Genomic DNA, 13,289 nt, shown 5'->3' with positions numbered 1-13,289 from the left:
AGATGTCTTCATGTCTAGTTCTGCCCAGGACGATTGGCTCTGGTTCTGCCTACGCCCAATCAAGTTGCCGTCTCGCTCCCTCCTTCCGCTTTCGCGGGGGGCGGCAGTGGCTCAGGTGGTAGAGCGGCTCGTCCAATGATCAGAGGGTTGGCGGTTCGAATCCCGCTCTGTCCCGGTTGCTGCCGTAGTGTCCTTGGGCAAGACACCTTACCCACCTTGCTCCTGATGGGTCGTGGTTCGCGCCTTGCATGGCAGCTTCCGCCATCAGTGTGTGAATGTGTGTGTGAATGGGTGAATGTGATGTACTGTAAAGCGCTTTGGGTATCGTTCAGGTATAGTAAAGCGCTATATAAATACAAGACCATTTACCATTTTACCATTCGCGACCAGAGTCTTCATCTACGTCCGCGGAAAAGCCACACTCCAGTCTGATGGTTGGCAATGTAGCTCTGGCAATGTGCGATCACCTACGTCCGCAGAAAGGTGAAGGCGTGACTTCAGAGAAAAGTCTGAGGAAAGGGGCTGGGACTTTTGACTTGTGTATTTTCAAAATGTGCCCTGCTAGAACCATCTTTCCAGAATCTCCAACCCTACCTTTAACTAGGCTAAGTAAGTTATATTAAGTACATCTTTATTTGCTTCAGTAAATTTCAGCGCATTGTTGTTTTTGGCAAAAAGAAAAAGAAAAGAAAAACCTCCAAAAAGTCTGAAAACTCAAAGTAATGACGAAGGCAAAGATAAACAGAGATTAGCCGATGGTGGCAACCTCCAAAAGTGAAGCCAACAACAAAGCACTGAAACTGCACTTCTTCATATGGCTGCTTGATGCTGAATCCAAAAGCAACTCAATCCCCATAGAGTCCCATGAAAAAGTGCCCATATTTACAACAGAAATAAACATATTTACAGCCTGGTACCAGAACAACTTTCAGTCTCTGTAGCTAATTTCCTCCTTCACGACAACTGTACAGAGGGTGACTTTTTACATAACTCGACCAATTTTTGGATTAGAAAGGAATTTGTATCAGGTGCTGATAAGACGCCAGTGGAGGAGCAGCCCAGTCTGAACTAATGGATGATGATCCAGAGTCTACATCCATCTTCCATTGGGTATATAGATGTGGAGTATACAGTCGCTCCAGCGAGTTCCTTCACAACTTGGTAGAGAGCTAAAAGGAAGTTATTACTGGACTGTTCAATAGCCTGTGTTTAAATATTTCAAACACAAAAAACAGGACTGTGACCAAATAAAACAAGTACATTTGGATGATTTTAGATCGAAGATGAATCTCCTTTTTTCACTTCCTAGTACAATGGAGCCATAGCTATTCTGTGGATTTCCACCACATCTCAAGAACAGTGAAAATCTGTCAAATTAGTCCAATAATAGAGAATAAATTAAGAATAAAATCAAGGATCAGTGCTTTAAGTGGTCTTGTAAGATACAGTATATGGAACATGAGAGGGGTCAAGCCAAAACGGACCTCAGTTTAAGAAATACATCAGCCTTGTCAGAAGTTTTATCACTGTAAATAAAGTCGTGTAATCTTGTTTAGAAAATATGACAAGAACCAACATGGTCTGTTTCCGTTTGGTCTGTCTGCATTGACTGAAGATCAATAACCTCACAACTCGGTCTGCTCTATAAATCCAGATGAATGTGTGGATCAGCTGCAGTCAAGTGTTTATTCATCTGTATGTGTGTGTGTGTGTGTGTGTGTGTGCTTGTGTTTTTGTAAAGCCTCACAGATGTATGGGATATGGAATACTGTATGTGTGTGTGTGTGTGTGTGTGTGTGTGTGTGTGTGTGTGTGTGTGTGTCTGTGAAATGAGAGCACATACACACATAATGCATTCTGGCAAGCCATTTCCATTTCATGCAAGGCCATAGATCGTCTGGGGCAGCAGGTCTTTCTCTCGCTCTCTCTCTCTCTTTCTCTCGCACACATACACACACACACGCACACACCACGCACACACAAACACACAATCTTTCTGGTGTGGTTGTAAAACTGGCCTTGCGTCTCTGCCCCAGCCAGATAGATTAATTAATTATCCAGGCCTCCTCTCTTTCCATTGCTGAGCCAATTACTCCGTGACTGAGCCTGTGGTCTATATACATGTGTTTTAGAAGGGGAGAGAAAAACTGTGCGTGTGTGTGTGTGTGTGCGCGCGCACGTGTGTGTATGTGTGTAATTAAAGACATAGCTCATCCACAACATTCCCACTATCACTTAATATTAGAGTAGCTCTGCAATGATATTGTCTCCCTCTGAATGGAGACTAGATCTATGTGTGGGTAATTGTTGACTAATTGAGAGGAAGTGTGTAGGCTCTTTATCGGTGTGGGGAAGAAAAATAAAGTCCTTGTGTTGATTAGGATTCATAGCAGACGGATCAAAGTGGCAAGTCTCGGTGGGTCAGTGGTTTTTCATTGACCTTTGGCCTAAAATCATGATTGGTTATTTAGACATGGCGGGTTTGTTTAGACTAATATGGCACCAGATGTGAACTTTTAGCTCTTCACTTCATTCTTTATTGTCTTCCTCTCTTTGAAATTTAGTTTGTTGTGGAATATTACTCGACCTTTGAAAGCCTGAAGAACTTGTATAATAATGCTACAGAGAGGCAAAATGCTGCTTGTGTTTGTGTGTGTGCGCGTGTGTGTGTGCGTGCATTTGATTGATGTGTCAGCAGCAGATACACTGGGCTGAATGAGCCGAGTGTGTGTTTGTGTGTGTGTGACATACACCGACTCGCCCTCAGGGACAAGGGAAGCGGCGCACTGCACCTCCTGCAGGGGGTGCCGTGTCTCCCGGCAGGGGGGTGCAGCAGGCAAACAGAGGGGTGCCTGTACACCCAACACACACACACACTCACACACACACACACCCCACCCCACTCCACCATACTGCGCTACAAGATGGGTGGGGGGTTGTAGGGACCCTGTGCTCCTCTAAACCTCCACTAATGCATAATTCATGTACAAGTAGCAATTTTGATATTTTGCTAGGGGGGTTAGAAAAATATGAAAAATTTCAAGTTCCACAACAGAGTTCAGAGTTAAATTGTGTCGCTGCCACGATTAGCAGACATCGTGTGCTTCTGTAGGTAACTCAGAACTGTCGTCTCTACACCAGGTACCATTTACATACATCCATGTTTTTCAAACCCCCCCCCTTTACTGACCACATTTCTCCAAATTAGAGCAATGATTAATCACCATCAGTATTCTTTATCAGTACTATATCAGCTCCTTTGACCCTGTGTAAGAGCTCAATACACATGCATAATGTGGTTTTATCACCTAACTTCAAATTAATGACATGAATTCACTGAAACTGAAAATGTCAGGAGCTGCAAAACGTAGGTAAAATAAAGAATTCCATATTCTCTATAACTGTGATTGGTGCAAACAGGACTATATAGGGGGCATTGCCCCTCCCATACCCCACCTCAGATCAGTCAAATCAATCTTTACTCCTCTGGGCTCTAATTGACATTAAACATAATGTCATCATGTAGGATAACACTTTCTTTAACTGTGGGTGTCAAACATAGATCATTTTCATATCCAATATTTCTTCTTGCTATATAACATACCACAACAACAAGAATGTCCTCCTTTTGTCTGAAAGCTGATCATCAGATGTGCAGGGATTAAAGAGATCACGAGGAGTTTGCTTTTGGTTCTAAAAGAGTCTCATATTAATGTGGATGAATCTACGTTACCCACACTTGTTAATGGGTCCATTTTCAATAAATATATCGTTTTGTCTTTATAGTTATTTTGATATTATTATTTAGTGGTCGACTCTCCCAGCATTTCCTAGTTTCGGTTTCCCGTACGCTGCCTGGCGGGTCATGGGAATAACGCCGCTGGAACGCTATAGCTGGCATCGTTTATGGTCAGAATTACGACGATATCTGATCGTCTTCGAACCTCCCACTTATAGTACGTTCTTGATTAATGAAAACATTGTTGGCAAATGCTTTCGCTTTCGTCCGTCTTGCGCCGGTCCAAGAATTTCACCGTGTGCGCCGAGGCTCATGGGAAATGTAGTGTGAAAACACTTTGCTTTCCGAAACTCCTTGTAGTCCCTTTAAAAAAAGGGGGGGGGCTACACTTCACGACTTTTTAACATATTGACCTCCAGACCTGGAGTCTGTGGGACACCAAACAACAAGGCAATAAACCAACGTGAACAAGACAGAAATATGAATAATCTCACATTTTTACATATACATTGTTACCAAGTGGGTATTGATGACATGTATATGAATTATATATATCTACTTTCTATTAAATGGTGACTTACTGGTCTTGTCATAGCTGTATGACCTCAGACTGACCTGTAACCCAGAGGTGCAATCATACAATCATCAATCATGTTATATATTTTTTCATACTGTGTGGAATATGGACCTTTTGAACTCGATGCAGCTCCCGTGATGAAATCATGTAGCAGATGTCATACTGTTCAATTAACACATAGAAACAGACTTTGTTTTTGATTGTTACATTTCTGTTTGCTCTATCACATTTAGTGATATGACATCAACACCGTGTCCCTTTGAAGAGGCAAACAAAGGCTCCTGCTTCAGTGTTTGCTTTGTCCGGAGTGAAAGGAAAGCACTCGGGTCCCGGGAGGGAATCTTTTGCCAAGCTTATAGTGCAGCCTCACTCAAACTCTCTCTCTCTTTCTCTCTCTGTCTCTCCCTCTCTTCCTTTCTCTCAGTCTCCCTCTTTCCCCACAAGGGCAGAGACATCTAAAAGGACTCCTACCTTGGTGTGCGTCCAACAAAAGCTCTCTGCTGAATTTCATCCTCCTTTGAATTTGTGTTTGAATAACACTAACAGCTACAAATCAAAATATGTTGGACACTGAGAGTGAGGTCATGGGATGTAGATCATTGTGCCTTCCAGAGAAGTCTCCTTGTGTGAGGGACGGGAAGAGTGGCTGCAGCTTTGACTGATGGCTGTAGAGACTGAGAGAGCCGTTTGGTGCCCATTCTCCTGAGACTAAGTCCATGCCTGTGCCAAACCCCTCATTTCCCCCCCTGCAATATATTTCATTAAACTTTTAACTCTTTGCAAGGTAATTCACTTGACATTTCCAGGCTGTGCTGTTGAAGGCTGCTGAGTGTTCCTCTCTCTGTATTTACCGTGTGCCTCTCTGTGTAATTTTATGTCACAGCAGATATTTGCCTAATGCAGCCCTAAAAATATATTCCAAATTCTTTTCCCCCACTATAAAACACACATTCAGGAGCAGTGAAATGTACAAAAACTGCATAACATCCAAACCAACAAAGCTGTGCAGCAAGGCACAGCTTTTCATGGTTACAACCATGCCGGTCCCAGTGGCGCAGATATAATTAAGACCTCTTCTTAATTACTTAATAAGCCTAATTAGTAACATTTCTGAGCAGCAGATTTGGCTGTAAGAGCGATGGAAATCAGACGAATGTTAAGTCTATTTGTTATTTCATTTAAATCCTAATGTTAATGAAATTAGTGCATCATGATATAACAGAAACAAGCCACACTGGGATTGACCATAGGGTTAATGCAGTTTTTAATGCTTCTGATAAACATTCAATTAAGTCGTACAAAAGGAGGACAGGGGAAAAAAACACATAGAAAACAAAAGTAAATATAGTTTCTGTTGGCTGCTGCAGCCGTGAAGCTTTTATTGTATCCGCCTTTTCTTCATTTTTCATTAATCCTTGGCCAGATGTGATGGAGAGGTGCGTGAAACTGACCGGGGGTCTGCCGTGTTGTCGTCTGAGGCAACTAACTAAGGCGAGCCCACCAATCATGCGCTGGGGCTGCTGCTGCATTCTTGGCCACTTAATTAGAAGTTGTTGATACCACAGAAGGTGTCACCAACCTTTTCAGGCACTGAACAGATGGTGTCCCCTCTTTTTGAGGTCCTGCCAGTGCCCACTCTGTGGCTCCTGGGAAAATGACCTAACTCACAGGCAGCTGCTTAGTGCGGCTTGAGTGATTCTTTACAGGCACTTCTATTGGAAGCGGGGTGGGTGGGGGTGGGGGGGCTTAGCAGGACATACCACTGCAAACAAGGGGTGAGACCGCCATAGTTAGGCCCCTGGATAGCTGCAAAAATCTGTTTTGGTTGCAGCGCTGCAGTTGTTAAAAGCTGTGTTTTTAATGACGTGTGCAAAGACGAAGCAAAGACCTCGACCCTGGAGATGTCGAAGTCTCGGTGCTGGTTGGGTTTGTGTGCACCTTCCTCTGCTGATGGCAGATGGTGTGAATATCAACAGAGAAAGGACCTGGGAAGGCCTGCAGAACAAAAAGTGAAAGGGGTTCCTCGACAGTTACAAAGAGGCCCCACGGATAGGTGGGGGGGAAGTGTGGGGTGTGTGCAGTGGGGGTGGCCTTCATCCTAATATATAAAAAGAAGGAGGGGAGTAAGAGTTTGCAAGGGCATTCGCCGTCAAGGAATGAGAGTGGATGGAGAAAATGTGAGGGCCGTGGATTCGATATGTGTGGAGGCGGGGGGTCGGGGGTTTAACATGCTTCGTGCTGCGTGGACAGAAGATCTGCTGTCACTCTGTAGTCGGCTTGGCTCAACCTCCCTCCAACCACGCAGGAGGTGGAGAAAGAACAAGTTGAAAATTGGATGACTGTGTTTTCTGACTAATTGCTTGATATGCATTACATTATGTGGGCTTCATCTTAAAGGCATTTTAACCTTAACCGCTTTTGCAGTGATTCCAAAAAAACACACTCTTCGAAGAACACGTACAAATCCTCCTGTGATTAAAAAACTACTCAGAAATGTCACAAACCACTACAGCTATAAATCTCCAGCACGCATATCTATTTGGAGAAATCACAAGGCTCTTGCTGGACGTAGCAGTGTGCTGCTCTCTGAATTCCTCGCTACTGATGATGAGATGGCTGAAAAGCTCGGGAGTCTTCTTGAAAAGCGGCTCAGCTCAGCGGTGCCGTTTCATTGACATGGCAGGGGACATAAAATCTGTCATTTTCATCATGTTCTATCGTGGGTAAACCTGTTTCCTGCAGCTTTCTCTATCAGATATATGTCTGTGTGGGTTTACGGCCGTGGAGCTCGGGCAGGCCCGATCGATCTGGCGGAGCTATAGCTTTTAATAGGTGCACAGCTCTCGCTAAGGGGTGCAGGGTGGGGAGGGTTTATTAAATGACTGAAAGTGAGCAAGGTGCCAAGCCCCGGTCACCAACGTTTTCTGTTTTATGAGAAGTCAGGCTACCAGTTTTCTCCACGCTGTGAAATATCTTTTATTATCGCTGGTGTATTTTCCATTTAATAGGTGGTCAAATCAAGACAATTAGGAAAAGAGTATCTGCTTAGTGACACTGACACCCATCTGCATGTAATGTGTAAAAGTCTGTTTGAGTATTAAAGTGTCCACATTAGCACAAAATCTCCTAAAAAAAAACAGCCACATGAAAGAATCATTATTTACACTCTCAGTGAAGTTTTTTTTTCTTTAGGGCTTGAGGTTACAGATTTCATATTAATAACACTTATGTTACAGGACAAGTAAGGTGACACAGTAATATTATTTTAATTAATGCACTAATTTGTGAGTTAATGATCTAATTAGCATAGCCGGATACATTTACTGTAATGGTCATCATGGTCAGGATTACATTAAATATATCCAGGGCAGATTAGACAGCTCAGGGTTGCTATATAGTTCCATTATTGTCAAAGAATTATTGAAACCACATCAATAAGACATTGTTGGACTGGTTTCTTCATGAGTGTGACAATAGTTTTATGTAGATTGAGATATTTAGATTCAATCCCACATTCACTGTCCTGGTGGATGTAGAATTGATACTTTTTAACAAAAAAATGTGAGAATAGCTCTGTTTACTCCCGTTTGAGTGATGTTTGGTAAAAACTACAATGTTTTGGAAGAGTGCTGAGCCTTTAAATGAAAAAAAGGAAATGAAAGTAAATATTTGTGACATGTTATACTGTAGATGCCATTGCCTACAGTAAGAAAAAGGTAATTGAAGACAAAATAACACTTTACTGGTTTTGGTCACAAGAAGAAAAATAATACAGAGTGCAGTCTTTCAGTCTCACCTCAACATTGAAGGAAAATGAAAGCTCCTTCATGTTTTTATTACAAACAAGGAGATAATGGTAACAACATGATGATTAGGTTGAATGCTGCATTAAATCACTATTCCTTGTAATAAGTTGATTTATGTGGCTTCTTCTTAGTGACACACACTGATAGGAACTGAAACTACATCATAAATGCAGTATGACCTCATCTGGTGTCTGAATAGCCAAATAATACCTTGTTTAGGTTTCTTTCTCCTTGATTAGGCTCAATGTGAGCTAATGTCTCCGCCGTCACCTCTCTCGGCTCCGGCATTCAGCTGTTGCCAGCTGTCTTTTGCTCCAACTCTTCACAGCTTTCACAAACCCTCCCCGTATGACCTTGAACTTCAGCAGCGCACCTCAACCCCACACACCCGTCTGCCTAATGCTATTATGCCGGGTCCTACATGCTAAAAGTCATTGGTGGTGATAGTGGCTGATTAGATTGTGTCCATTGATCGTGCGGCGTGCTGTTAGGACGAGGACGTTATGGGCTGCAGCTCCTGCCTCTCCTCCTCACACACACTGACAGTCTGAGACAGAGGAGATGGAGCCCCATGCAGGGCAGCAGATTGAGTTATTGATCAGCTCTCCTTTCTCCTGTCTCCGTCTCTCTCTCGGCTGCTCCTAGAGACCCCGTCATCAGGATAATGAATTTCACTTATTGCAGATTAACGGCATAAGGTTTGTATGGTAATAATGGCAGAAATTAGCTCTTTGTCACCCCCTCTGGATTTCCAAAAGGAGGAGGGATGAAGGTTGTCACGGCCCTGTTACTCAGTCTGGGGACTGTGATTTTAACAAGAGGGAGCTGAAGGAGAGAAAGTGCATGAAAAAGAAAGATTTGAGGGAGAATTAAGGGGAGACCTATAAGGGCTGTGATTTCAGCATCACTGAAGCAGCAGAGGAGAGTTCTGATGCAAGAAATTCAGGTTTGATGGAGGAGAGTGAAGGGGAATTTAAAGAGGAAAAGGAGACTAAATAGCAGGCAGCTCTGTGAAGAAGAGAGGGCAAAGAGGAAAGATGAGAGCGGATGATTCAAAAGAGATGGCAAAGCAGGAGCAGTAAAGTGGAGGAGAGAGAGTAAGATAGGCAGTGGTCACACAGTCACCAGGCAGCGATGCCGCTTAAGGGGCGGCCATTGTGTCTCCAGCACCCAGATTGGGGTGGTAAAGAATGAATAATGAGGCTTGATTACAGCCCATGAGATGGCACATTGTTCAGGATCAATCCTCCAGGCAATTACAGGCAGCACAAACAGCGGCCCTCAGCCTCAGCCCGGACAGCGCGGGAAGCGATTGTGTCAGAGGACAACATCATCTTCGTCAATGACTTGTTGCCTCCTCGTGTCGCAGCCATTAGCACTTACTCTGCTTCTGCAGCAGCACGTTCAACCGCCCACATGAAAAAAAAAAACCCTATTTCACTTCTGTGTGTGTGCGTCAGGACGACAAAGTGCAACTGTGTTTATGATTTACTCTACATGAACACATATAACAGTATAACTGAGCGGCGGCTTCCTGCTTGTTTCAGGTATGGCTTTGGACTGTTGGACGCAGCGCTGATGGTGCAGCAGGCTGCGCACTTCAACAGTGTTGGTCTACAGATCACATGTACCCAAGAAGTTGCTCTTAATCCTGCCAGGTAATAAACAACTCTATCAGCTTCATATAGTTTATATTGTTTCTATTTTTATTGCTACAATTGATTTTTGTTGCTTGTATATTATAATGTCTGTCTCCAGTTTTTCCCTCACTGTCCTCTTCATCTTGTTCCTCATGTATATTTTCATTCACTGCTTTATGCGTGAAAGTACCTGAGAAAGAGATTTGGTCGTTGGACTGATATTTGTGATTGATCTTTTATTGGTCAGGATTCTTCCTTCAGGAGGCGGGGTCAGTGTGAACATCCAATCGGAGGCCTGCCGTGGGAGGGCAAATGAGATCAACGCTCTGGAGCACGTTCAGGTCAGTCTTTAAGCTAAATCAAGTGGCATGAACAGACATTAGGAATAAATAAATATATGTATTTATATATATAAATCTACATTTTTTGTGAAACATTATTTGCTCTCTGGCTGATAGTTAGATGAGAGACTCTCCCTCAGTCTCTTATGTCTGAATCTACCGCCAGAGGTCGTTTAGCTTTGTTTAGCGTTAACCAGGTAGAAGCAGCTGTCCTGGCACTATTGGAAAGATTAAAAAAAATAGTTTGGTGCCTTCAGGATGAATTAGTGAGCTCTAGCAGACAGATTAATTTGTTTTTGGAGGAAGCTGGGTTCACCGCTCTCCTCTACTTCCAGTCACTAAACTATAACATCAAACTCTTCTATGAAAAACTTTGCAATATAGATGGAAGTTTCCACCCACCACAGTATAGGCAGATCTTCTCTTATATAAATGTCTGTTGCTGCTGTAAATATGATCCTACAGCTTTTGTTTCCCGTTGCCCTTGACAAGATAGAAATCCAGAAATGCTCAAAACTTAACTTCTGCCAACAACTGAGGAAGCTTGGAGATTTCATACAAATTGTTTTCAGGTTTCTGTGTCATGTGTTTTATCTGAGAATAGAAGAGATAACAGAAGGATCACACTGTGATGTGCGCCGTGTCGGCTGTGTCATTTGCAGAAAATGGCAAAACTGCGTTTTGTTGAGCACAGGCGCATACATGCAAATGTGTTTATGTTTGACTGTGTCAGCAGGCATACGTAGCCTACTGCGTGTGTCAACGTATGCGCACGTCTTGGTTTGTGCGAGTTGTCTGTGTTTGTGAGTGTGTGTACTTGTGAAATAGTGAGGAAAGAGAGAGAGAGAGGGAGAGAGGAAGAGAGAGGGAGTGTGTCAGCATGTAAATTGAAAAGGCTTCATCTTTGCGGCTCTGCTCCCTGGCAGAACGCGTGGGTCAGACCATCGCTGCGAGGTGTGATTGATGGACGTGTTGCCGTGGTAACACGCCGTAAACAGGAGCGGGCTGTCAGTCTTTTTGCAGCTTGGCGGCTCTCTCCACGATGTGCCATTGTCACACCAGATGTGCTGCTTGTGATGAACAGGGACAGGGAGAGTGTTTGCTGGGAGGGGATGGGGGGTGGGGGGTGGGGGGGGGGGGGGTTGCATGGTACATACGCTTATTTAAATCATTTAGCTAATATTCCCCTCAGCCATCTTTGTGTCTCTTCTGCATCTTTGTCTTCAGGTGGCTATGGACAGATCCTTGGTTTGTCCGTCTCTCTCACTGCAGCTGCACTGATGTGGTTTGGATTTAAACTTTAAACAGAGCAGGTTAGCGCTGCACTGCACCATTTTCAGAGTTACTCTGATTAGCCCAATCGTTAGGGAACTACGCTGTTTATTCATCAATGTGTCGCATTAATCTTCAAAGATATCAATAATAAGTACAGCAAGCCCATATTTTAAAGGAACAGTCTCCCATTTAAGGAAATACACTTATCTTCTCACTTGTACAAGGCTAGAAACAGAGAAACAGCTCCCTGGCTCTGTGCAGAGGCAACAGTATCCACCAGCCTGCATTTCTGGAGCTCAATAATTAACACATTATTTCTCTTTTGTTTGATCCATACAAAAATAAAGAAGCATAGTTCCCAAAATGTTAAAGTATTCCTTTTAAAATCTGTACCGATTCGTCTGAGCGAGTGTTGCTTGACATTTAAGGTGAAGATACAACTATTTAATCTGTCAAGTATATTTAATAGAATAAAGACAAGTCATTATTTCCTTTTTTCTGTCACACTCAATAAACAGCCACAGGATGTCAAACAGTGGTATTGACAAGCAGCGAGAAAGCCTCGATCATCAATGGAAGACAACATGTTTACGTTGCTCTGTCTCTGTACACCCACTTTCTCCATCTCACTTTGCATCTCTGATATCCCTGTAGTCGGTCTCCTTGTTCACACCTCCCTCTTTTTTTCCATTCCTTGCCACCTGTCTCTCACCAGGTGAGAGTGAGCATCAGTGCCGTGTGTCGCGGCGACCTCTCCATAAGCCTGGAGTCTCCAGGCGGCACAGTGTCACTGCTGCTGGACACGCGACCAAATGACGCCTCCGCTGCAGGTCTGAAGAACTGGACCCTGATGACTGTGCACTGCTGGGGGGAGCAGCCACGAGGCGGTTGGACCCTTCAGGTGAGCAAAATAATCTGTTGCCATCTGCTTAATTAGTACTTCTTTATTTATAGCCACGCTAGCACCTAGCTAATGCTCAACTCTGCATTGTGTTCAGTGCTAATTAGCTAATTTTAGCATACTTAGAGAATAAACTGAGATGGTGAACATGGTATATAAACATTATAGCACCTTAACATCAGCATGTTAACATGTTAGCCTGTTAACAATGCTCTTAGCATTTGGTTTAATGTCTGTTTTTGTTTTGTTTTGCTTTGCTTTTTGTTTGTTTGGGCCAATTTAAAAAAAGGTAGGTATATTACTGAAGAAACACATATTAACACATATCTTTATTAGCATCTCCAATGTCTTTGATATGACTTTTAATCCAGATAGAATTTAACTTTTAATCTTTATAGCTAAGCCCCGTCTGTCCCATCGAGAAGTGATGGCTAACAATGCTAGCTTCCAAAACTATCAAGAATCCGCCTCCCTGGCAAAGCGTGTTTAGCACTAATTTTCACATATCCTCCTGGAAACCTTATTCCACATACCTTCCCCCATCATATAGGAATGATTTGCTCTGCTTCACATTGTCCTCTTCCAGTAGCCGTGGCGTATAGAAGTTTAAAAATAGCCCAGCCCAGCACAGCACCGCACAGCACAGCTCAGCTCAGCTTGGTTCAGTTCATTTTGCCATAGCAATGTGAATCATCCTCTACTTTCATCTCCGAGCTTCAGCCAAGCATGGCAATCTTCATTTTCCTCCCCGCACTCTTCTTTTCCTGTTTTTTTTTTTTTTTTCTCTCATAAATGTGCTGATGTTTGATATGGAGGAAGGAGCTAAAATGGAAGGGAAATTAAGACTGGAAGGTTAAGTAACCTTGGCCGAGTTTGACAGACACAATACTGCCGACGTCTGATTAGAATCCATACTCACAGACAGCAGCGCACTGAGGTCATTTACTGTATATACGTGTGGGTGGTAGCAGTAGAGGTGGTGGGTTGGGTTGGGTTGAGGGGGGGGCACT

General features: G+C 43.4%; 1 protein-coding gene across 3 annotated transcripts in view; it reads left to right on the top strand.

The window, feature by feature from the left end:
- LOC146972504 (neuroendocrine convertase 1-like) overlaps window positions 1-13,289 on the top strand; it is a 167,721-nt gene that overhangs the window by 128,490 nt on the left and 25,942 nt on the right. For all 3 annotated transcript variants that reach the window (XM_085802855.1, XM_085802854.1, XM_085802853.1), the window contains 3 exons: window positions 9,670-9,780; window positions 10,010-10,103; window positions 12,094-12,279. In XM_085802855.1, the coding sequence (XP_085658981.1) occupies window positions 9,670-9,780; window positions 10,010-10,103; window positions 12,094-12,279 (391 nt within the window). The remainder of the gene's footprint in view (window positions 1-9,669; window positions 9,781-10,009; window positions 10,104-12,093; window positions 12,280-13,289) is intronic.

Source organism: Trachurus japonicus, chromosome 16, assembly GCF_045865225.1.
Source record: "Trachurus japonicus isolate A0001 chromosome 16, Traja_1.0".
Lineage (NCBI taxonomy): Eukaryota > Metazoa > Chordata > Actinopteri > Carangiformes > Carangidae > Trachurus > Trachurus japonicus.
The sequence above is the reverse complement of the archived record's forward strand: the minus strand, read 5'-3'. Positions and strand labels throughout refer to the sequence as shown.